The sequence below is a fragment of the Notolepis coatsorum genome (assembly GCF_963971535.1).
Source record: "Notolepis coatsorum genome assembly, chromosome: 12".
Taxonomy (NCBI): domain Eukaryota; kingdom Metazoa; phylum Chordata; class Actinopteri; order Aulopiformes; family Paralepididae; genus Notolepis; species Notolepis coatsorum.
Genome location: NC_140176.1, coordinates 78,711,417 through 78,738,693, shown reverse-complemented (window position 1 = coordinate 78,738,693; position 27,277 = coordinate 78,711,417). Strand labels below are relative to the sequence as shown.

At 41.7% G+C, this 27,277-nt stretch overlaps 1 protein-coding gene across 1 annotated transcript in view; it reads right to left on the bottom strand.

Annotated features, from left to right (window-relative positions):
• atp8a2 (ATPase phospholipid transporting 8A2) overlaps positions 1 to 27,277 on the bottom strand; it is a gene marked incomplete at its 3' end in the record, with an annotated part of 139,130 nt that overhangs the window by 87,180 nt on the left and 24,673 nt on the right. The window contains exons 3-6 of the mRNA XM_084325904.1: positions 17,162 to 17,309; positions 5,094 to 5,193; positions 1,641 to 1,739; positions 56 to 101 (exon numbers count right to left, since the gene is read on the bottom strand). Coding sequence (XP_084182030.1) covers positions 56 to 101; positions 1,641 to 1,739; positions 5,094 to 5,193; positions 17,162 to 17,309 — 393 coding nt within the window. The remainder of the gene's footprint in view (positions 1 to 55; positions 102 to 1,640; positions 1,740 to 5,093; positions 5,194 to 17,161; positions 17,310 to 27,277) is intronic.

The following is a 27,277-nucleotide window of genomic DNA, read 5'->3' as shown; positions in this document are numbered from 1 at the left end:
CCATAACCTCATAAACCATAAACTCATCCACACACACATACACACACACACACACCTGTCGTCTTCTTCTTGTTAACCGTGTTGTCTGCCTTGTGTCTATTCTGAAAAGGAGGACAGAAATGACATGTTAACTTGGCATTTGTTTTAAGTATGCACAGTATTTAACCTGGCATGGCAGTATTTAACCTGGCACGGCAGCTGGCATTGCGAGATCACACGAAGAAGCCTCAAGTTATGCACTAGTTGTGCCTGAACCACAGCGGTTCGGACTGTAATCAGCGTCCTCTGAGGAACTACTGGCGGCTACGGGACAGATACTCTGACCATGTATTCTCCTAAGTGCTGGCGCTATTCCAAACAGTGTCAAAGGACAACTTCCCAGATGGTTCTTTGTAACGTAGGACTGACCCAGACAAGCACACAGTCTAACTAACGTAGGACTGACCCAGACAAGCACACAGTCTAATTAACGTAGGACTGACCCAGACAAGCACTCAGTCTAACTAACGTAGGACTGACCCAGACAAGCACTCAGTCTAACTAACGTAGGACTGACCCAGACAAGCACACAGTCTAACTAACGTAGGACTGACCCAGACAAGCACTCAGTCTAACTAACGTAGGACTGACCCAGACAAGCACACAGTCTAACTAACTTAGGACTGACCCAGACAAGCACTCAGTCTAACTAACGTAGGACAGACCCAGACAAGCACACAGTCTAACTAACGTAGGACAGACCCAGACAAGCACTCAGTCTAACTAACGTAGGACTGACCCAGACAAGCACACAGTCTAACTAACGTAGGACTGACCCAGACAAGCACACAGTCTAACTAACTTAGGACTGACCCAGACAAGCACACAGTCTAACTAACTTAGGACTGACCCAAACAAGCACTCAGTCTAACTAACTTAGGACTGACCCAGACAAGCACACAGTCTAACTAACTTGACCCAAACTATTTGGGAAGGCATCAGTCATACTCTCCTTTTTCATTGCCTAATGCCTAATTTGTCAGATAGTTCTCAATTTCAACTGCATTTCAATCTTTTTTATTTTTATTGGGTATCAGAATATGATCATAGATTACGTCTATATTGGTGTATAGATAATGTAAAAGAAAAAAAGTGCTGGCGCTATTCCAAACAGTGTCAAAGGACGACTTCCCAGATGGTTCTTTGTAACAGACCACCTGGCGGGCCAGGTTAAGTAGGTCTTCCACTGACAAGTCATTACAGGGAAGACACTGCAATTTGGACATATATTAAATTTTTCTCTCACTTAATGATTGAATGACACCGATGAAGTTGCTTTTTATGATTGGAATCTAAGGAGTTCTAGAACTCAATTTGTAGGAAACTTTCAAACAATTTATTGATTGCCTCTCATTGTTATCCGTGTTTAAACGGCACGCTTCATGGGCTAGAAAATCACCAAAAAGGTGTATGTTTTTTGTTGTTTAACGTTCCCTACCAATTTCGTCCTGTACAACTCTTTAGGCTTCATACGGAACGATTAGAACGTCGACCTCTCAATATTCTGATCACACCGGTTTGACAAAAAAAAAAAAAAAAAAAGGCTGAAAGTAACAAAAGAGGAAAGCGTAATGAAAAGAACCTCCAGGCGGCAGACTCACATAGTCCTCTATGATCTCCTTTATCCCGGCCACAGTGAGGATGAAGATGAGCGGCACCAGCGTGGTGTAGCGACCCGTCGGAGACACGTCTGGGATTTGCTGAGGGACAGACACAAGAGGACAGAAACAGAGTCTCTCTTTTCGTTTTGACGACTTTGATATGTTGAACAGTAATCCAGAACAATTTTATTGCACTGTAAAATATATATATTTTTTAATCTATTCTATTCTACAATTTTATTGCATTGCACTATTTTACTCTGTCTATTTTATCTTACTCTTTTTATTATGGTCTATTTAAAACTGAATCAAACCATAAACAAGGTGGCCTGTTGGGATGTTAGATCCTAATGTAAAAAACTGTGATTTTATGCCTGTCTTTTTTCTGTTGTGAAGCAATTTGAGCTGTATGAAAGGTGCTATACAAATAAAGTGTATTATTATTATTAACACGTTAAACAACATCAACAGTGCAACAATATTGTTGACAGATATCCTAGTATCCACCACATCTGGATACAAAAGTTTTAAATCAAGTAATATATATTAAGGCTTATGTGTAGTCTTTTTTTTATGTAGCATTATAATTTGTATGTAGGTTACTTTGAGTGATTGGCAACTTACACTAGAGGGAAGGCAGGTAAATCTGTGAGGATGAGGGGGGCAACCACCAGCTACACCTCTTATTTCTCCAACGAGTACATTTCCATTCTGTCCATCTTGCAATGTACAAATAATTTTTCAGTCTCAGTAGGAAAGTAAATTTGTCCATCTCATGGTCATGGATCTCTTTCATGATTTCAAGCCAGTTATCTGCTGTGTAGGCGGGTCTGTAACCACTTATCGCTTTTTTCGCTGCTACGGTCAATATCTTCAGAAGATATCGGCCATTTCCTGTTATTTAAGTGTCTCTCTTTCATAGAATGTGTTATGGGATGAGATGCAATAAGGATACATTTATAGACTTTTTCTAACTTGATGACGTAAACATTCTGAATTCTGCTGAAAACCATCAAATATAAATGCCTTATTCCATGTTAGTCTATTTGCCAACACAATGAACCCGGAAATTTTGGAACCACCAAACTTTTATGATGGATGTGGATAGTATGGGTCACCAGCACTTAGAAACTGCCGGATGCTAAGTTGTACATGTTGGGCAACTTTTTTTATTTGCATAATTACCACACATTTGCATAATCACCACCATGTTGGAGTGGTTTTGGGGGTTATTCGGGATGCTGAATCCATTTATGATACTCAAGAGTTTCGGAATTGCAATATTTACTGGAATCTACCAAATTTCAACTCATTTTGGTGCATTTTCAGTCAATTAGAAAGTTTTAGAGGACACTGAAATGATTACATTTGGACAGCAAGAACAATTTACCGCCTAATAGAGGCCTTGCACAGAGTGTTTAGAATGCCCATTTTTCCTTGTTAGGGACCAAGCAGTGAGACAATGAGGAAACAGGAGTTGTAGATCAAAACTGGGTTTTTATTTACCAACAAGGTGCAAACCCATTGCAAACCAAGAATTTGATAACTAGGACTATGGGTTTCTCGTCCACGTCAGACTCAGCAAGGAGGCCAAAAGGAACGTAATAATCCTGGTCAGAACAATGGAGCAGACTATAGTATAGACTCAGGATACTTTGTAGGACATGACCTCGAGAACATTTGAACCTGATTAAGATTTCACACAGACACAACCAGGAATGAGGAAGATATGGATGGTGATTTACCATTGTATTTTTGTTCCTGGATTGTAGCCAGCTCTTCATAACAACTCATCAACAATAGTCTGGCACCTTTCGACCCTCATGACAGCTACAGCATCACCATAAAAGTCACACAAGTATCTGCTTACTGCAGAGAGGTGCCCGGAGTTGGCTACATATACAGGGGCGGACTGGGACACAAATTCAGCCCGGGACAATCATTCAGACGCACCAGCCCACGCACCGGCCCCGAAACCGGCCCACGCACCGGCCCACACAACGGCCGTTATGAAACACTCATCCAGTATTAAACAACCCAAAGCTGTGGCTAAGGAGTCAACATCAGGGAGATCAAATCTACACCCCGCCCCTAGATGTGCACTCGTGCACACACACATATACCGTTACTTCCCGTCATTGGCATACATTTTCTTTTTTTTTACTAACATCTTAGTGCCTCATTAGCCTAGGGATTAAGGATACATGAAGTATTAACTACACCATAATAATATTGAGGTTTTGATCCATAGAAAGGTCTGTGCTACACAATTTCAGTTAGATTCGATTCATTGTCCTTTAATTTTGCACTCATGACATTAGTTGCTTGCCATTTAATCAACATCGCACCAGTATGGTCCTCTGCATCCAAAGGTCAACTAAAGAAATTGCAAACTGCCCAGAACAGAGCTGCAAGGTTAGTTTTACATTGTTCCATGAGAACAAACACCATCACTATGCACCGGCAACTCTCATGGTTAACGGTAGAGAATAGGCTGGTTTTCAACACAGTTACATTTTTCAGGAACACTGTCTTTTCGTCTCAACCTGTTTTCTTATACAAACAAATTGTCAGATGCAGTCAGGTTCATTCTTATTTTACTAGGTCAGCTGATGATGGACAGATTATGTTACCACGTCCAAAATCAAATGCTTTAAAGAGGACTGTTGTTTATCGTGCCATCAATCATTGGAATAACTGCCCACTGAACATAAGTAAATTGAATAGTAAAGTGTCTTTCAAATACCACCTGAGAATGCACTACTTAAATATGTGAGCAAAATATTCTGATGTTGATAATGATGTCTACAATGTTTTACTGTTTTTAGATTATCATTGTTAATTGTGATTGTCATATGTATCTCATGTTGTTATGTTTTGTGTTTTCTGTTGTCCTTCTATGTGGACCCCAGGAAGACTAGCTCGCCACTTAGGTGACAGGAAAGACAAGGGCCTGGGACAAGGATTCAATAAATTCCCTTAGCATGCACTGAAATTAGCCTGGCAGTTTTCAGCCATGTCCGGAACATATAAGCTCACATTAAAGAATAGATGCTAAATAGAGCCCAGCCAATAGATATTGGAATTTAGAATGTAATTTTTTTTTCTCCATGTTGGAAGACACAATGGTTGTGTGTGTGCGAAACAACGGTTGCTATGTGTTGATATAATGAGAAATATATCAATAAACATGTAAATCATTTCTTATTGCCAGATCTTCAAGTCTTACAGCGGAACAGTAACATCAGTGTTACTGTGTTTTACCTCCTCTCCCACCACACATAAAATGTAGGCATTTTCTTTCTAAAGTGGACGGTCACAGACAGCCATGTCAGAGAAGGGAGACAGCTACATAAACATTCTGTGTGAGGCCTCTCACTGACAGCTGTTGTCAGTGTGGTGTGTGGGGGCGGGGCCTACCTTCACAGTGTGGTGTGTGGGGGCGGGGCCTACCTGCATGAGGGCGATGAACAGGAAGAAGGCGTTGGCGGCCCGTCGAATCTGCTCGTACAGGAAGCGCGGCAGGAAGGTGAGCACCCCATACTTGGTGGTACTGTAGAAAAACAAACGGGGACAGAAATAATTCTTATCCTGGAGGAACGACTCCCTGGGCCACTTCTTAAAAGACTGAACCCAAAGAAGATACTGGATTCATTTAATAATAATAAACTTTATTTGTATAGCACTTTTCATACAGAAATTGCAGTTCAAAGTGCTTCACAGCAGTACAAAATAAAGGCATAAGCGAGCATGAAAAAGATAGAGAGGTAGCAAGGTAAGGTAAATCACAGTGTTTCACATTAGGATCCCAATTAGGCCTCTCTGTTTACGGTTTCATTCAGTAATAAAAATTATAAAATAGAATAGACAAGAGTAAAAAAGTGTGGTTTGATTCAGTAAAAAAAATAGGCAATACTAAAAATAATAAAATAGACAGAGTAAAAAGTGTGATAAAATAGTTAAATAAAGATATACAATAACATTTACAACAGAGCATCACTCATAACACTTACAACAGAGCAGTGCATCGCTCTTAAAGGTCCCGTGTCTTATAAATTGCCTTTTCCAGTGTTTAGCATTGTTTCCTAGCAATGGGGATTTGTATCAATGGGGTCTGTGTCTCTAATTCTCATTTTGACTCATCAGTCTAGTCTCGAGTTCACGAGATCCTCCCTCACTCAACTAAGCCATTCTGATTTAACTGTTTTGCTGACGTGAGTAAGGCACTGGTTGTAGTCACCGCCCACAATCAACAATTCGCTCAACAACAGAGCGAGTGGAATTACTTCCTCAAACAGGTTGACGTGCGCGGGTGCCGACAGAGACAGCAGAGAACGAGCGAGCGAGAGAGAGAGATATAGAGAGAGAGAGAGAGAGAGAGAGGGAGATAGAGAGAAAGAGGGACACAAGCATTTACACACACACACAACCTCCAGCCCCGCGCGCGGGAGTGTGTGTGTAAATGTGTGTGCAAGCCGGGATGGAGCTTCTCCACTCGCATATCACTGTCAAAATATCGTTGCGCACGCTCCCACGCACGCGCCCGTATTCCGACCCGTGCAATAATATTCACAGGGGTATATATAGTCATTTGAAACAAGTTACCAATGCATTGTCCCGTGGGATTATGCCCCCCCCCCCCCCCCCCCCCCCCCCGCGGTGAAATTTATTAGTATCCCCCTCAATCTCTCTATATCTCTCTCTGTCTGCTAGTGCAGACTGTGGGCGACTGTCACTCAAAGCGCTTATGGGCGGAGCCCAGCCCAAAACAGCTTGAAATCTTGAAGTGGAAAAATGCTGCTTTATAGTACTTGATTAGAAATACAAAACAATTAATTAAAAAAAAAATAAACTTTACAGATGTGTTCCATAGACTCACAGGAATTGTTTCCCAAATAGTGAAAGGAATAGCAAGACATGTCCCCTTTAAATTAACACTTTGAGTTTCTTTACAAAGTTCAGTTCTAAATTACCTTATAGAACAACAGAGGAGTGCATTTAAAGGAACATGGCAACATTATGGGAAATACGCTTAGTCTTCTCCAGAGTCAGACATCAAGATAGATACCAATTTCCTCTCTGTACGTCCAGTAGAAAGCTATTTACTGAACACACAGAACGATTTTGTCTGACTCTGGAGAAGACGGTAAGCGCATTTCCCATAATGTTCAGTTGGCGTGTTCCTTTTTTTTTATCTACTTTTTCTTCTCCCTTTTTTCTGTATTTTTCTCCCATCCCAATTTAGTCGTTATGCCAATTTCCCCCTCCCCTTCCTGGTCGTTGCGCGCATTTGCCCCCCACTTGCCGGTCTAGGGAGCCCTGAAGTCTATCACATGCTTCCTCCGACACATGTGGAGAGACAGCCAGCCGCTTCTTTCCACCCGACAGCGAGGACTCTCACTGGGGAGGTGTAACGCGTGGGAGGATCACACTACCCTCCCGAGTTCCCTCCCTCGCTGTGCAGGCGCCCTGACCGACCTGTAGGAGTCGCTGTTTACAACGACCAGGATACACCCCACCGGCTTCCCACCCGCTGACTCTGCCAATTGTATCAGTATGGACGACCGACCAAGCCGGGGGTAGCGCTGACAGCCGGATTCAATACCAGTGTCTCTTGCGGCGGTAGGCAGACGCTTAGTCCGCTGCGCTACCCGGCCGCCTCATGTTGGCGTGTTCCTATAAGTGATTCGCAAATTTTCTTCATCACTGAAGCTCATGTACATGATGCCAGTTCAAGGTTTGTGCAGCAGTAGAGTAACGTCAATGACCCACCAACCTGTTGGCAACAGCACCTGCTGTCAGAGCTGAGAGACAGCGGAACAGGACACTGCAGGGTGAGCCTTTTGACAATCTACTACAGTAAGCAATTTATTTGTACAATATACTGTGCTGTATATACCGTGTGTGATATATATATATTTACCGCATATATTTCCATATCTGTCTGAATATACCTGCATATAATCCTTCTATATACCTACTTATAGGACTGGCCCAGACAAGCACTCAGTCTAACTAACTTAGGACTGACCCAGACAAGCACACAGTCTAACTAACTTAGGACTGACCCAAACAAGGTACTGTATTTCTGTGTTGTGTATGTCATAAATGTCATGATGAATTGAAAATGGGGGACCCTGATGTAAACAAGACGAAAGTCTTTCTCTGGTCTGCATCCCCTTAACAATTGTGTGTATTGAGCCGTACTGTATTGTACCCATTCTGCAATCTGTTAATAAAGTTTTCAATCAATCAATCAGTCTAACTAACTTGACCCAAACTATTTGGGAAGGCATCAGTCATACACTCCTTTTTCATTGCCTAATGCATTTGTCAGATCTTTCTCAATTTCAACTGCATTTTTTATTTTTTTTTATTGGGTATCAGAATATGATCATAGATTACGTCTATAATGGAGTTTAGATAATGTAAAAGAAAAAAAAAGTTAGTTTGGAGCCCTGGTCTGAAATCACTCCAATATAATGGAGCTGAATGGCACAGAAATAATCCATGGACCTTGTTATGAGCAGTTCCATGTAGGAACTGTTTTCCACTGAAGTAATGATGAATGGGGGTGTACTTCAGTGGAAAATAGTACCTACATGAAACTAGGCTAATCATACTGAAGCGATCATAAATAGTACTCCAGGTAACAGGGAAAATATGTTTTATTTTGGGTGAACCCTTTAATGATCGCGTGGCACTGACAACTCCAACAGTGTTTGCTAAAAGCAGAATATTGACTAAATAAATAAATAACAGACTCCATTTGGGTTTAAATTATTACTGTACTTGAAAAATCAATTACAGACACTCAAGTGCCCTCGGGGAAGACAAACAAATCACACACACACACACACTCACCCCCATAAATGAACCAAGATTCACAAACAGTCTAAATTTAGACCCAACACCCCAGAAAGAGTGGGAGGCCCTTGCGGGCAACAACTGTATTGATTAGCCTTGACATAACCATTAGCTACTGTAAGAGCTTTTAGAAAGGCTAAAAATAATTACCAACTTTGCCTGCCTTGTCTTCTCCTGTCCAGTCTGACTGGCGTTCAGGGGTGTGTGTAGGTAAGGCTTGTGTGATGGGGTTAATGGGGTTTGTCCTTCCTAAAGATTACAATATGAAAATAAACTAGTCAAATGATAGTATTCCTGGAGGGGGGGTTCTGTAAGGGACCAAGTAATATGGTATTACAGTTGTATTATGATACAACACAGGAATAGTGATTCACCTTGAATTACCATAATATTCCACCACAGAAATACTATGTTGAATCATAACAGTATTCTGTGGTAAATCTATAGTGTGTATGGAAAGAAGAACACAAGAATACTATGAATCGCTACAGTATTTGTGGGAAATCTATAGTGTGTACAGAAAAAAAAACACCGGAATACTATTAATTACTGCAGTATGTTTGTGCTAAATCTCTATAGTGTGGATGGAAACCCACAGGGATACTAGTTAATTTTACCACAGTATCAGACAGGCCCACCACAGTATCAGACTGGCCCACCACAAATAGACACATTAACAATTATTATATAGCCTGTAGACAGCCCTCTCTGCTCTTCAACTCAGGAACCTATGGGAAACACTGCAATGGTGTGTGTGTGTGTGTGTGTGTGGAGTACATCGCTCCACTACATGCCTGAATCTCCTTGGAGATGAACCCGCAACCACAGATGTACAATGTGGTCTCTCTCTCTCCCTCTCTCCCTCTCTCTCCTTCCCTCGCCCTCTGCTTCGCTCACACAAACACACATACAGCACACACACACACACTACCACCAGGAGAGCAGGACATCAAACACCATACTGAACAACAGCAGCTGTTCGCCTACATCTCACACACACACACACACACACACACACGTTGCTCCGCATACTTCGGCTGATACTACACCCATGACCCAGTGGATAAATTAATCTAATCAGAGACAAATGACACCACACACACACATTTGATTGTGTTACGTTCCATAATCGTAGCTGTTTGAGATGCTGGTGGCGTCCCACAGTTACAGCTGCGATGGTGATGGCAGGACAATGCTCTCATGTGGCTTTGTGGCCGTGTTGAGTTCTTCAGTGTGCGCCTCTTAACAATAACATGGTACAAATAAAAGTATTCTTAGCTATTTCACATAGTTGATTATTGGATATTGGATTGATATTGGAGCATGTCTTGTTTGTGTGTGTGCGTGTGCGTGTGTGTACTAGTCCAAGTATCTAGTCCTTTGTCATGTTTACTTGTAATGTTATATGTTATGATGTAAGTATTATGTCTATGTGTGTGCGTGTGTGTACTAGTCCAAGTATCTAGTCCTTTGTCATGTTTACTTGTAATATTATGTTATGATGCAAGTATTATGTCTGTCTGTCTGTCTGTGTGTGTGTGTTTCAAGTTTGTTTATTAAATATCACAATAAAATACACAGGTGAAATGCTTGGTTCTGTATGAGCCCCTGAGAGTGTGCTTCATACAGTAAAAAAAGTAAGAAAGAAAGTAAGTAAAAAATATATATATTTTTTTTAAGTAAGTAAAGAGGAATATACATATATACAATATACAGCACAATATACAATCTAAAGTAGTAAACATTTGGAAACAGTGAGGTACAAAAAATGAGGTACAAAACTTTGAGGTAAGGTGCAATTGCAAATGAGGTATGAATGTAGTGAAAATCTCTTTAATGATAGATAGGGGGGTGTAAAGGTACACATATCCGTACCGAACCGAACAAGTTTCAGTGTGTACCGTACCGTACCGAACAAATACAACGGTATGTTAACCACTAACGTCCGCCCACCGGGGGCTGTTTTTTTTCACAATCTAATATAATTATTATAATTTAAAAAAAAAATTACAAGTCGATTATTCATTTCAATATAGAATATTCGTTGACAGCCCTACAAGTACAATTAGTTACTGCACACTACATCACCCCTGAGTGGAACATGGAAAGCCAAACTTTCCCCCGTACCGAACCTTGACTTCAAAACCGAGGTACGTACCGTGGTTTTTGTGTACTGTTACACCCCTAATAATAGATAAATATAATGTAGTGTTAAAGTGTCTAAAGTGAGTGTTAAGGTGAGTGTTTGTTTAAAAGTGTCTGTGTGTGAACTAGTCCTGTCATGTTTACTTGTAATATTATATGTTATGATGTAAGTATTATGTGTGTGTGTGTGTGTGTGTGTGTGTGTACTAGTCCTGTCATGTTTACTTGTAATATTATATGTTATGATGTAAGTATTATGTCTCTGTGTGTGTACTAGTCCTTTGTCATGTTTACTTGTAATATTATATGTTATGATGTAAGTATTATGTCTGTGTGTGTACTAGTCCTTTGTCATGTTTACTTGTAATATTATATGTTATGATGTAAGTATTATGTCTCTGTGTGTATACTAGTCCTTTGTCCTGTTTACTTGTAATATTATATGTTATGGTGTAAGTATTAAGTGTGTGTGTGTGTGTACTAGTCCTTTGTCCTGTTTACTTGTAATGTTATAATCATGTAAGTATTCTGTTGCACGGTCACAATGTATGTTTTTTGTGGACCCCAGGTAGATTGGCTGCTGCAATGCTGTAAAAGTAAAAGGAAGTGAAGTGACATAAGAGTGACAATGTGATCATGTTTTTGGTGGTTGTGTAAAGTAAGGATGTACAAGGATATCCTGTTAGCCCAGTTAACCAGTCGTTTTAAATAAAATAGATATTCTTAGTGGTAAATGTTTTATTTATATACATATATATCTTTTTTTTTTATGAACATTTTAAATGAAGTGAACACATGAGTGAATGAATGAGGTCTAGACCATTTCCTGCTTGCTGCCAGTGCCAAGAAACAGCTGAGGCTAAATTAAAAGAATGAGAAACCTGGTTCATTAATTTGATCTCGCTCCGAGGGAGACAGCGCATTCTCACTCTAGCACCAACCTCACTGAGAGAGCAAGAGATGGAGGAATGGAGATGGAGATGGAGCGACGTCTCCCAGTTTCCGTCAGTTTTACTCAGTATCGCTACTATGAACTATCATGCAGGGACGCTGTATTTCTGTAGTTACTAGTTAGCTAACATTATGCACGAGCAAGCATTATCATGTGATAGCGAGGAACAGTGTTAAGTCATGGATGATCGCTGTGTATAGCCTATGTCGTGCGGATGTCGTCTGGTAATGTTAGACGGACCACTTGGAATCATGTTGTGTAAAAGCCCTGATGCTCATCCCTAGTGCAGAGTCTCCACTTGGAAACACAGCAAGTCTCAAACTGTTATTCATGCTTTTATAAATGTTCATGTGTTTTTAATAGTCAAATAAGACTAAACTAAGTCATTCTTCTAGAATAACGCATAAGGATTTGATCAGACCTGTGTGTTTCAGAAGAATGTCTACATAGAATGTTTATTCGGGTTAGTGAACGCTTTGTGTTCTTCTATGATTGGTGAGGAGAGGATCCTGCACTGTTCGAGCAGAGGGAAATGGAGAAGAGAAGGGGAGAAGTGGCATGGAGAGGAGGAGAAGGGGCATGGAGAGGAGGAGAAGTGGCATGGAGAGGAGGAGAAGTGGCATGGAGAGGAGGAGAAGGGGTATGGAGAGGGGGAGAAGGGGTATGGAGAGGAGGAGAAGGGGTATGGAGAGGAGGAGAAGGGGTATGGAGAGGAGGAGAATAATATTTATATTATTGGTAAGGAAATTGCACATCATTCTCATTCCTTATTGCACCTCCTTATTGCACCTCACTACTACAAGATGGCACCACAAGCTAAGCTATACCTCACCATTTTTGTACCAGCTGTACATACTGTGTATATATAGATACACTGAACAATTTTGTTGTTTACGTACTTGACTTCTTGACTTTCCATTTTATACTTATTATATTTATTTTATACTATCTTGTTATTATCTAGCACACTCTCAGGAGCAACACAGAAAGAAACATTTCATGCAAAGTATGCTGTATGACAAGTTGACAACTAATAAAGAAACTTGAACTTGGTATGGAGAGGAAGAGAAGGGGTATGGAGAGGAGGAGAAGGGGTATGGAGAGGAGAGGGGTATGGAGAGGAGGAGAGGGGGTATGGAGAGGAGGAGAGGGGGTATGGAGAGGAGGAGAGGGGGTATGGAGAGGAGGAGAAGGGGTATGGAGATAAGGAGAGGGGGTATGGAGAGGAGGAGAAGGGGTATGGAGAGGAGAGGGGTATGGAGAGGAGGAGAAGGGGTATGGAGAGGAGGAGAGGGGGTATGGAGAGGAGGAGAGGGGGTATGGAGAGGAGGAGAAGGGGTATGGAGATAAGGAGAGGGGGTATGGAGAGGAGGAGAAGGGGTATGGAGATAAGGAGAGGGGGTATGGAGAGGAAGAGAAGGGGTATGGAGAGGAGGAGAAGGGGTATGGAGAGGAGAAGGGGTATGGAGATAAGGAGAGGGGGTATGGAGAGGAGAAGGGGTATGGAGGAGAAGGGGTATGGAGATAAGGAGAGGGGGTATGGAGAGGAGGAGAAGGGGTATGGAGAGGAGAAGGGGTATGGAGAGAAGGAGAAGGGGTATGGAGAGAAGCAGACCTGGCAGCAGAGATAAAAGCTTTCAGCCTTTAATCTCAGAGGTAAAACTAAATCAATTGAACGAATCTTTCAAATATAACCTAGAGAGATACAGGAAGACAGGAACATCAAAGCCTCTCCATGCCTCTGGGGCCAGTCTCTCTCAAGCGTCTCCAATCAGCGCCCAGGGGAAGGGCGGTACGTCACGTGTTATCCAATCAGCGAAGCCAGTGAGAGCCCGCCTTAATCTTATTAGCAGTTCCGAAATAGGCTCCTTTGAAAGCAAAATCGAATCTCCTGACAGTAATGGCAGGATCAATGAATGTCTACCGACATTAAAAGGAAAGCTTTCCACCCACAGAGCATGTTCCACCTGGCGCCAGACAGAGATCATTTATTCTAATAGAAATCATAATAAAAGAAGAGGTACCGGTAAAAAGAGAAAGGACAAATTACACCGGTGGTGTCAAGTTTGTATCAGACCATGATACTGTTTGCCCGACTGTCACCAACTAGTATTTAGAACCACAGCCGTGACCATCAAATATGTAGGCGACAGCTGCGAGGTCGTTGATAAAAGAGATTCCCCACTGGGGGCAGATTCCGTTTGGCCCCCGCCCACCGCCCTGCCTGGAAGAGATACAGCCACATGCCCCCAGAACATTCAGCCATGTGTTAGCGCGCGCACACACACACACACACAAGCGGACATTATGCTGTTTTAGAATTACGGGCCGTCGCCGAATTGCACCACATGTGAATCACGGCGTGTCAAATAGCGATAGTGAAATGACACCATGACTGTGGTACAACTGCGAGACTATTATTCTTCTTCTTTAGAGTTTGTAGTTCTCTTGTGCAAGCATGTCTCTGCTGATCAGAACATTAATAACATAACCCAGTAGTCCATAACAAGTAAGAACATAACCAGTTGTCCTTATAGCCATCGACCTACAGCATGCCATGCGGAATTGTACAGAATTCCGTTTTTTAAGAATAAGAGCACATTGCATGCAATTATCTTGGGAAGATGTGTTGGGACATTATGGAAATAGTGAGCTTGGTTTAGGCGCGGGGTGACACCTAGGTAGAGCGAGGGCATGACGAGTTTAATATTTCTCATCTATCCTCAGTCAGACAGTGGAGCAATATAAGATTTATATGATATTTTCCTTCACAATTATCATCTTGACTTGATATTTCAAAGCATTATTGAGCAAAAGCTGAACTATTAACAAATTATGACCACTTAATAATCGTTTCATACAGGCTGAAACACTACATCAAAGTTGTACATTTATATAAATGTTGTGCTCCTCACAGTCTCCGAGGCGCACGCCTACCCACACTGTCACTTTTGGAACATACATAACACACGAGAGAAATGCCTTGCGTGTCTTGTCCTTGGTCTGGAATCAAATTGAAGAGAAAGAAGATAACATCGATACTGTATACATTGTTTCCACAAGCCATACATTTTCATTTAACTATCGGCTGGAAAAGGCCATCTGTGTGGAACATCATTGTGTATGGAACATGGTTAGTCTACGTCAATCAATAAGCCCACTCGCTCGATGCATGTACAGTATACTGCGGACAATCATCCGCTTGTGTTCGGACATGGGGGCAGGTTGTAATTACGCAAACTTAGGACCAGTACTCAAGTACTGTACTTAAGTACACTTTTGAAGTACTTATACTTTAATTGGGTGTTTTATTTTAGGGGACATTGTACTTTTGCTCCACTACATTTCAAAAGGAAATATTGTACTTTTTGCTCAAATACATTTATCTGAAGCCACCAGTTATTAGTTACTTTGAAGAAAAAGATTTTACATAGGAAACGTGGCAAAAGTAAAAGGTATTATGAAGATTATGTACTTTTAAATGTGAAGCCTGTCAACTTCAAGAGGATGTAATCAGAGCAGTATAAAACTTTAGAGGTCAATGGTTTGAGGGTTGAATGCTCCCAAGCACTGGAATACACAAACATCCTGTAGAATGCACACTTTTACTTTATATACTTAAGTACATTCAATATCAAATACTTCTCTACTTCTACTTAAGTAGCATTTTGAAGGAGGATTTTTACTATTACCAGAGTACTATTTCATCTGGGTATTTCATCTGGGTATTTCATCTGGGCATTTCTTCTACGTTCGGACATACAGCCCCTCCGATTAATGTGTGCTTAACCCTTTCACTACCACACTACCAAAGGGTTAACCCTTTCACTGTGACAATACAAAAGGTTAACCCTTTCACTGCCACACGACAAATGGTTAACCCTTTCACAACCACACTACAGGTTAACCCTTTCACTACCACACTACAGGTTACCCATCTGTAGTAGTGTGGTAGTGAAAGGGTTAAGAGCAGGAGTCCAGTGCATGTCTGAAAGGGGCTCTAGAGTTTAGATTAGAAGACTTTGTGATTTGTTGCATTTCTCATTTGGTTCGTTAGCTTTCAAACTGCACTTTGTCAACAAAATGTCACCGTCTAAACGGATTAGACAGAGAATCCAAGTGAAACTCGCAGACACTTCCTGGACTCAGAAATAATAGAACTATATAGAAGACAGGGCGACACGACACCACAGATTTATGCGGTTTCTGTTTTCTTTACTCTGGATTGCCAGGACGTGCAGGAATGATTAGGAGTACATGCATGAAGAGGATAAAATGGGTTCTCAATCTAATCTGGCAACACAAAAAAAATATGTGATCTCCACCTTGGCTTGTTGCACAAATGTTATACGTTTTCCAATTCACTGTCAGTAATGAATTATGCGCCACTGTCTCTACTGTCACCTGAATTATGTAAAAACAGAGAAATGCACGCACATTTGAGATAAAGTGCAACAGGTGCTCGACAGAAATAATTAAGCTGTTTAGTATCATGACATGATTTGGCTATTTTGAACCCAGCTGCAAAAATAATAACGTTATGATGATGAACTATTTTTGGAAATATACAAAACAATATACAAAAACTGCCCAATCAGCTTAATTAAATGTGTGTTTTTTTTTGGGTCTTTTCCTGCTTTTGGCGTGGTTACTTTCACACCTCGAATGAACCGCACCAGAGTTAGTTTGTAAGCGGACCGAGACCACCTCTTCAACAAGGTCTCGGTCCAGTTGTTGTTTCGGTGCTGCATCCCGAGTGCGATTGCTGTGTTGCACTGCACACCTGCCCAAAGGGCTCGCACCAAGAGGGTAAACTAACCGGGGTTCAACCAATGCTTAATTAACAAGGCTGGTGTGAAAGCGCCCTAAGACACTGGATTTGTTCCTGAAACAGAGAACAAAATCCTTCCAATTCTGCAAGAAGAAAGACAAGACCTTCTTTACTTTACCCTATTTGAAATTCAGAGCTGTGAATCAATACAAATATATATTCACACAATTGCTTTGCAACCACCATGCACATGCCCTGTCGATGCACGACTTGACCCGGCGGCTACGGGATACATTTCTACCAGCTAAGCATATTACCTAAGGCGCTGACTGTCATTTATAGACACAAGTTTTGAGTGTAGTTACTGACCTTTTATTGACAGCTTTAAGTATTCATGAGATCTTATTGATCTAAGTAAAATGGTGTAGTTAAGTTGTTAAGCTAAGCACTTTTCTGCTCTACGTGAGTCTCCAGAGGGCTTTCAGCAGCTTTAGTTGGACCCAAGTTGGTCATTCTCTCTGTACACAATCACATAATGGGTGAGTTATTAAAGAGCCTTATCTATACAATTACAATATGTGTGAATTGTAATTAGTATGCAAGTGAAACTAAAGAATCTCAGTATGTCCGTTTTCTTTGCATCAGCTGTTTTTGAAGTTCCCAAAACAAGGCATGGAATAAAGATGAATTACCACATTAAAAGTGTGCATTCAGCAAATAACATGTTTTAAAAAAAAATACATTCAGTAATATAAAAAAACACAATTAAAAGCACAGGTAACCTACCTAACATGGTTGTCACAGAACTTAGTGGTCTGGGGCCGGTTGAGCAGCACCGTCCGCGCCGTGGCGTCTACGGGCTCCGCCTGGGAAGTAGTCCCGGACATCTCATCGTCTGCCTTGCGGTAACCGGCGGTGGACGAGCAAGCGGGTCCTGCACCGTTCGATTGATGGGAGAGAGGAGGAGGCGATGCTGGGTAAGTGTGAGGACGGAGTGGGAGACAGAGAGAGACATAGACAGGAGGAGGGAGGAGGAGAGACTGTGGTTTACAGTTCAAAACGTGGTGGAGGCGCCCCCAACAACAACACTAGAGGCTACCGTATGCTGGTGCAAGCTGGCGATCGATAATAATAACACTCGTCAGGTTTTTTTTTATCAGCACTTCGACATAATAGTCACAGTAGTAGAGAAGACCCGGTACATTCGCATGCATGATCCCACACACTACTAACCAAGAAAAAAAGTCCAAAATAGAAGAGATGCGTGTGTCGACTCTACCCTCCGTTTGCGATGATCTCTATAGCTGCTGCTCCTCTGATACTCCGAACACGACGAGAGAGCATCGCCACACACCCCCCTCTGAGCACCGGGACATGTTCCACCCTCCTCCTCCTCCTCCTCGACTGCGCTAAATAATAGCGAGCGGCGAGACAGGGGAAAAAAAAGAAGAGGCAGACAGACAGGTCCGGAGGACGGAGAGAGGAGGACGGTGACAGTTTACCCAGCTGGCCCAACAAGGAGCCCGGGGGCCGGGCGAGGACAGATGGAGCGCCGCGCGGCTACTCTAGTCACTCCTCGTCTCTCCTCCTCCCTCCTCCTCGGCCTCGCTGCTGCCGGGGGAGCTCCGTGGTGTGAAGGATAGTAGTAGCCCGCAGGAGGAGGACTGAACTCCGCCGCCGTGTCATCTGGGGAAAAAGTCGGTAATTCTGTGTATTTCTCTACCCTAAATCGCCTTCCCGGATTTGATGCCGGACGGGACCGCGGCTAGACAACGGCGGCCTACTAGTCTCTCCCTGGAGAAACAACCCCGGCGGCTCCTACGGTGCTCCTTCAGCGGCGCGGAGGGCTGGGTCTCCGGCATTTAAAGGGCCAGAAGCCCCGTGTCTGTCTCTCTCTCTGCTACGGTCAGGCGAGCACAGAGGTTTCAAATGACAGGCCTGGAGAGAGGAGCCATCCGTCAAGAGATCATGCCTCTCTCTCCACTGTCCCGAGTCCTCCCCTGTTGTTGACTGGGCTATATACGGGCTCAAATTAGTCTCAAATGTATTGGAGCTGTGTGTGTATCACCGTATCTGAATGTGTGAATATTTTTTCCTCATCTGACATTTTAATGAATTGTAGTGTAATGAAGAGGCCTCATCGTGGACCAATCAACAATGGATTCTACTATACTATATACAATCCATTTCACAATGTATATATATGCAATATATCCTACTACATGTAAGGAAGGTATATTATATCCATTCGCGTACATAAAAAAACAACAGCCGGCTAATTGCATCAATAATTAATAGGAACGAATGATGACCTTGGTTTGGTAGATTGCGTTTTGGATATCCTAAAGTTAAGGAGGTAATAATTTATGTCCATTTCCTTACACCTGTATAGTCTGTATGTGTAAGTCTGGAATCAAAAACGACAGCCGGCTAATTGCATCAATGATTCATAGGAGTGAACGATGGCCTTGGTTTTGGTAGATTGAATTTCGGTCATGTATTGAAACTGTAACAATGGCAGGATATGAGGATATAGGATCATCTTCCTCCATCAGTAAACATGGGCCTGGCCGATGGCAAACAGACATATTGTACAAGCCTATTTCTCACTATAATTTGTTTTTCTTCGCTAGCTTTTAGAGTGAGGATGTGTAAAACGATCCTGCTGGTGATTTATCATCAATATTGAATGATTGAGCGAAAAGACATGCATGTCATTCACATGAAGCCATCTCTCCCTCCTTTCTCACATGTAACTAGGCCTCCTTGTTACTGGAGGAAACATGTGTTGACTACAGTAGTCACTTACTCACGCCTGGTTTACAATAGACAAGTGACTAGAAATACCGGCTGGTTAAAGGTGCTGTAAGTGGTATTTCTTTGTTCAAATAAGTGTTAAATAGCTCTACATTCTGACAGCCATCAGTGTTTGTTGGGTCAGTAACATGGGTCTCCCAGTCCCTCAGCTCTGCAGTAAACAGATTATTTTTGTCCCCACTTTATCCAATCAGGAGAGAGAACCCTAGATATTTTTACTTATTTTAAGAAATCCTGCCATGCCATTTGCTCACTGTACCGGCAGATAATTTGTACTTGTTTAAAACACATATTTTCTTAAAACAATTTTATCTCTTATTTTTGACAGACCATTTTTTCCAATGTGGAGTTCTCACTCCTGATTGAATAAAGTGGGAACGGGATACCAGAAAATATATTTTCAGTTTACTGCAGAGCGGAGGGACTGGGAGACCCATGTTACTGACCAAACATTAATAAAAAACACCACTTACAGCACCTTTAACACATTGTGCGCCATAAACGGCGTAAATCGTTATTGCCCGCCATGCGTTGAACGCCAACAACGGCATATCACGTGTTTGGGATCAATATTTAATTTTTTCGCCATGGCATTCATAATTCATCCAGCCTCCCTCCGGACTGCAGCGGCACCCTGTTCTGATATTGCAACGCCTCAATACCGCCGCCTGGTGGATGGCCAGGCGAGTTACACTCACGCCAAACCGGAAGTGGCGATCGTTGCATCAAGGAAATTCCTCCGCCAGAGATATATTGTGGCGTGGATCAATATATACACTTGAGTGCATTTGGATCGCTTTCGAAATGCAATAATCTATATGATTTCGGCGTTTATTGCGTCATACAAACCGGAAATGGATCTAGCAGATCGAGGTCAAATAATTGGGATCTTTTTCCTCCAGTCTCATCGGCGAACGGTAAGAGGACACTAACGTTACTTTCAGCTTGATTGTCCATTTCTTTGTTTGCAATCAGTCTGATCAATATATCAACCCATACTAAATAAAGCCGTTACTGACGATCAAGGAATTATAAACGACCCCCCCCCTTCCTTCACGCATGATGAAGCATAATGTATACCGATCATATACATTTGAATTTTTTAATATAGCGTGTATACTATACACTGTATAGGAAATAAACGCCAATTGATAATCTATCATATGCTTCAGGGCCTATAACTAGCGTTTTTGGAATTACAGCAGAAAAGCTTAAAAACATACTTATATTCTCGACGGTATTAACACAACAATGTATGAATGAAAAAATATAACGTTCCCACATCCGGAACGATAGATACCTGATGTTGAATGGGCCATAGTAATGCAGATATAGCTATAATATTTAAAAAGTTATAGTCCTGCAAAGAAGGTAAACATCTCCATAGGGTTACAGCGGTGGCAGAGAGGGCATAATGATGGGCACAATGCATGGCGCCCAATGTGTTAAGGCTAGATATCAAATTCATATTGATATGGTGATAAGTCTTTCATGGTAATGGCTGATGAAATAGCTAACAGGAAATGTACTTCTTAAAAGGCCTATATGATCATTCAAAACATCCAACCTTGGTATGCACCCCATAAAGTCGCTTCCTCTGTAGGGAGCAAGGGTCGAAGTCTAGCCAAGCACACACACTGATAATAGCCACCATATCTCCTCTCTTACCAGGCTATTACCCAGGACCCAATGGGGCCATAAGACACAATCACGGTTCAGAACACACTCCACAGCTAACTGCACTGGGGGTCAATGGGTAGTAAATTGCCGGTGTGTCATTCAAGGAACAAGACAATGTGACACTTGATGACCTGATTTGGGCTGTACATACGCATGTACATCCCATTCTCGTGAACGCAATAGCTTAGGAACACCTTGAGGGAATTTCTTCAAATTTGGCACAAACGTCCAACTCAGTACAGACTACTGCTTTCTACCATGCCCCTTACTCTTAAGCCCCACCTCTTTTATATCTCGTGAACCGCTTATCATACAGACGTCATTGGACTCAGCACAGTCATCCCCTTACATTGGTCTATGGTTGCCCGCCCCCTACACTTAAACCACGCCCCTTCCATATATCATGAACCGTTTATCGTAGAGACTCGGGTAGGGTGGCGTCGTTGGACTCAGCGGGGGAGATCCTATTTCATTGGCCAACATTTGCCTCATCCCCGACACCTAGGCCCCGCCAGTTTTTGTATCTCGGGAACCGTTTGTCATAGAGACTTGCAGGTGATGCTGTTGGACTTGGCGAGGGGAGATGCCCAGCCTCCTACTATTAAGCCCCACCTCCAGGGGAGGAAATTAGGCCACTTTACTGGCCAAATGCTAGTATTTTTTACGTTTGGCTGGTAAAAAAAATCAGATACCCGCCAGTTGGCTGGTAAGCCAAAAAGTTAGTTTCCTCCCCTGCTGGCGAGTATACAAAAAAATAAAACATTCTGCAATCACTGCACTGGCAAACGGTGCACGTCTTCTGAGTGTTCGCTTTAGTTGACAGTGCCACGAGAGCACTGCACAAGACCACCCGCGGACATATAATGTTTAATAAACGTTTGCGCAGTACTGGCCAACCCGCGGACATATAATAATAAAAGTCCCGCGGTACTAGGCTAGCCATCAGGAGCACTCGCAAACAGATAACGTTAAACACAGCAGAAGATGGAAAACAGACAGACTGACCAACGGGGAACTGCATCCAACCCTAGTACAACCCTCGAGTATAAGTTACTAAGGACACATTTAAATCACAGAGGTGTAATGTTAGTCTACTGGAACTGTATACAGTGGTTAGCTTCTAGTTAGCGTTTTAGCTATAGCTGCTTGCTAGCTAACGTTAGCCCCGTGTGCTCAAAGCAGCCAGCTAGGTGTATCTGTTATGACTATAATGTTTCCAAAAAAGCACCGGACTACGACGTAAGGTTAGACATTTTATTTCATGCTCAAAAGCCCCTGGCTTGCACATCGCAGTCACGAAAGGGGCTAGCTCAACCAGTGCACTGTGCACAACAGCACACCAACCCAACTGACGTTACCACAACACTTGACGGTACTTCACAGCACTGTCGTAAGACCACCGCTAATTATCACAATTAGGGATTTTTTTTGTCTGGTAAAAAATCTGTTTGGCTGGTAAAAAAAATCAGATACTCGCCAGTTGGCTGGTAAGCCAAAAAGTTAGTTTCCTCCCCTGCCCACCTCCTACTATTAAGCCCCACCTCCTACTCTTAAGCCCCACCTCCTACTCTTAAGCCCCCACTGGCTACTAGTTGGTGAGGCGGTATTTCAAATTTTTGTTGAATCAACTAAATAGGAGTGATGTCAACTTTATATTTAATATTTACTCTTTGTTTTTACAGCATACCATCTCTTTCCCTCCTCGCTTCAATGGCTTTCACTGTACAACACCTTTCTCATTGTTCCTTTAATCTTCACATCACGATGCCTTGTTGAGGCATGTCATTTATTATTATTATAATTATTTAATTCCGAGGATGTCGGAATCGACGTGAACGCAATCGCGCTCTCCAAAATTAAGCCGTTAACACTTTGGATGCCACTGGTGAACATGGTAAAACATGGTTGAATGCCAGCACCCACTTCAATGATAGCGTTGTGAACGCATAATCTATGTCTTAAATTATGGCTATGTGTCTAATCTGGCCGTCGCGTATCAATGACTTGTTTGCAGTCAACATTGTCTAGATTGTTTTTTAATTGGTTCATTTCCGTTTTATAGCATTTTGAAAAGCCCTCGTTTTCTTGAAAGTTTCAGGAAAATATAAAGATTCCGTGATAAACGGCATTTACTGGAATATTCTGGAATACACAAAAAACGTTGTCATTTTTCGGCCTTTTTTAGAATCGTTTTCAAATAAACGCTAGATTATCGATAGTATATGTGTACTTATGCACGCTAGAGAAGCGAGCTGAAAAATCTATTCTCTCATTTCCTGATCAGCGCGCACACACACACACACACACACATAGGGCAAACGCTGATATCTCTGTGAAAACAGATCCAATTATCCTAAGACTGGTCAAATAGATTCCTTACCTCAGATCAGATGTTCTCCAAAAAGATTATTCCAATTCCTGATCGCCATTCCAAATATCGATCGCGTTTATTAATTCAGCGCTGGGTACTGTAAATATGTATTCCACGCTAATAAAAAAAACAAAAACTACAAACAAACGCTATATAGCGTTGCTGCCATTAAACGGTCGGCATGAACTAATGACACATAGCGTCGCTGGCACTCAAAGTGTTAAGAACACGGCACACACCAGTCTGTCCGACTTACAATTGAATTTCCGAGCTCGTAAATCCTGCTCTTATCTACGAGCGAACCCCCGAGAAGGAACCGTTGATTTTATCAAATTTGCTCGTAACTTTTCTCGTAAATCCGTTCGTGAATGAGGACCAATGTTTTCAAACTTTTTTATCTAAAGATGGTAAATTAGAGTGTTGTGCTCATTCATAGTTAAAGACAGTAGAGGTTGAGTACTTTATTATCTAAATATATAGTAAGTTAGAGTGTTATGTCCATTCATAGTTAAAGAGAGTAGAGGTTGAGTACTTTATTATCTAAAGATGGTCAATTAGAGTGTTGTGTTCACTCATAGTTAAAGAGAGTAGAGGTTGAGTAGTGTCTGATATATCACAGATTAACTTCACAACTGCAAATACATAGGCTATCCAAAACATTTAAAAACTGACATATATTGTGCGGGCCGGGGCTCCACTCCACTGGTCAAATTACTTACTTGTGAGTAGTACGTCCATTGATAAAGAAAAGCAATGTCCACAGCCGCTCCGTGTATATTAAAGATATTCAAATGGTTTATTTGCAAAGTCTTTCTTTACAGAAGTGGTCCTAAATCTACTTTCCTAAATATTGTGTGTTGTTATTGTAGTGACCTCACGAATGTTCCAGAACGTTCTATCATGATGTCATACTGTGGTTCTAGAATGTTCTATGTTCTAGAAAGTCTATTATGACACCACAACGCTCTAGAAGGTTCTAGGTTCCAGAATGCCCTATTATGACAAATACGACAGTTCAATGACTTTATCTAAATCCAATCAATAATAATAATAATAATAATAACCAAAACACTCATATGGCCTTTACATATATGGTTCAGTGCAAGGGTTCAATCATGTCTGTATTTCATTATTTCATTTAATTATTACATTCTATAGATGCATACCTCTCCCTCCACCATAAAAGCCCTCCATGCTGATCATAGAGCACTGCGTTTTATCACTAGAAATGCAGTTCTCGCCATTCTATTTTATATGAAAAGGTAGGATGGCCTTCTTTAACAAAGAGAAGGGATATGCATTGCATTTGATTTATCTATAAGGCTCTGTGTAACTGAGGGGTTACAAAACCCTGACTGTATTAAAGATTGTGATAGATTAAACCACTGCTAGTTATGTACTTTAATTACTGGCCAGACAGTACATCTAAATATGGCAGACACTCATAATAACACGGCACTGACAAAGAAATATCATTTGAAGGTATTTATTATTATGCAGTAAATGTACAGATATGAGAATTAGGGTCACGCTTGTATGGCGAAGAATATGCATAAGTCAGTCAGTAGCATAAGTCAATGGGAATAGAATAATTCCTACGATGGGGTACTAGGCTAACGTTGCCTGGCGTAGGATAGCAATTATAGGGGGCAACGCTGGTACCGCTGGAGACAATGGGTTCCTCCCAGAGTTGTAAGCTCTGGAGGAGAGAGGAATGTTCGGATACTCAGTCTGATCAATTGAAGAAGAAGGGGATTCACGTACAGAAGCCAGTCCTTGTAATCCAAAGCTCAGCATCAAAAGCAATAACTGTAATCCAATTGCCCGATAGCAATGATGATAGCCATCTAGCCTCGGTCCATGAGGCCAGCCCGAATGTAGATCCTCAGGGTGGTTAAATCCAAACGACAGTGGAGATTAACGATGCTCTTCTCCAGGTAGTACGTTCCACTAGGGCTGGGCGATATGGAAAAAAATCATATCGCGATAACGATATGATAATTTTATTTTATTTCTCGATATCGATAATTATCGAATTGTTATAAGTATTACATTTTTTTTTTTTTTTTTTTTTTTAAACAACAGATGTATGTTTATTTTGCAGCAATTCTTTGTTGTTGCCGCCATCTTTAGTGTTACATCCCCTCACACTCCAGTTCTCAGACTGCAGCTGGTTTAAAAGTAAACCGGCTTCTCTGCTGGCTGTGGCTCCAGAGGAGTTGAACAGTTCTGGCTCTGTTAGTTTATTTTCGATCTTTTGGCGCTTTTTTGGTGGACAAACCACCGCACATGTCCACTGTGACTCGTGACTGGAGTCTAGTTCTGCTAGCACACATAGCCTACCGTGTACAGACGGTTTCAAAATGTATTTTAAATTAGAAAGCAAACAAAATAAATGGACAAGAGAAAAATAAATCTCAATTTGGTCAGTATTGTCATTTGGACAAGCAAAGCCATTACTTTAAGTTGCAGGCAAGAAAGACAGGTCTGTCCACTGCCATGTTGCAGGTCACAAAAAAAAAAAAAAAAAAAAAAATCGATTTTTTTTTAAATTTCGATATTCGATATCGATTATTAAAATATATCGCGATATTTATCGTTATCGTTATATCGCCCAGCCCTACGTTCCACAATCAATATAATCCAACCAATACTGGTTCTGCAGTCGCCGCCGTCGGTTCCCATGTGCACATGTCCAGTAGGTTCTCCGACTAGGCCTCCTCGTGTGCTGGTACCAATGTATTTAGTCCACGCGCACTGGCTAAGGTCCACTAGCTAAACGAACGAACTGCTGGGTAATGCTGCACACGAACGAACTGCTGTTGGCACGATACACAATAATTAACGACTCTTTACTTCACATTAAGCTAAGTCGAACTTGACGTTACTGCATTAAATCTGACACTTTTACTATTCACTTCGCACGTGGTTCTCAACGCTCTGTTAGACGAACTGCTTCTCACTACATTACTAGATGAATGAACTTGATGAACAGCTACTGTTCGCACCTGCCGCCGTATATATACTTAAGTGGCTATCTAGTGCCGAACCTCAGTTCTCGTCTCGAATCAATGCGCTGTCTCCGGGCATGTTGCGACAGGCCCGGACTCGCCTTTGAACCTGACTTTGGGGGCTTGCGGTCTGGCGCCGCTAGCGTTATCCAATAAGGAAAGCGAATATTACTATGATTCAAACGCAGGCTTAAAGGGATATAACGTGTATATATAAATAATATACAAGGTATATAAAACAATAAATGTAGATTCTCAGCTTTAATCTGGCCCTTCACAACACTCTGCTTATGAATTCCCTTCCCTATTATCTCTGCTCTTTGATTGCTTTTAAATACAGCACATATGGTACTAGGTCACAGGATTACTTTGCTTTAGATACACCACAAAAAAAAGTGAGCTTGGCAGAATGGGTTTTAGATACTTGTCTACCGTTTACCCTTCTTGCTGCTATGACACCTGTACTTCCCTGAGGGGATTAATAAAAAGCGTTGAAATTCCGTTTGAAGTTCATTCCGTTAGAAGTTTTTAACTCTGATATTTCAGATGTTGCTTGTACTTGTTTTAATTGATATACTGCACAGTAAATTTCGCTGAGTAAATTTTTACTCAAACTGAGTACAATTTTACTCACTTGGGCTCAAATGGACTCAGTTTGAGTCAAATTTACTCTGCGAAATTTACTGTGCATGTGTACTGTACATATGTTTGTTGATGTTTGAATGTTTCTCGGAACTGTACTTGTTTGTCCAAAGTCTATTGTAAACAGGTTGTGCATGAAAAAGAGTATTTTCTGAAATAATCTTCTTTTTATTTTTTTTTACATTTCCCTACTTTGTCTGCCGAAAGCTTTCAACTCCTTCGCAACTACTCTCCAGCCATCACCCTTTCTCCTGTTTTATCTCCACTTCCCACCTCCGTTCCCGCCTGCCTTTAATGTATTTCTCCACTCTTCTCCTCCATTTCTCTCTTTCCCATCATTTACACTCTACCTTTCTCTCAAAGCAGGTCGATACTGGCCTC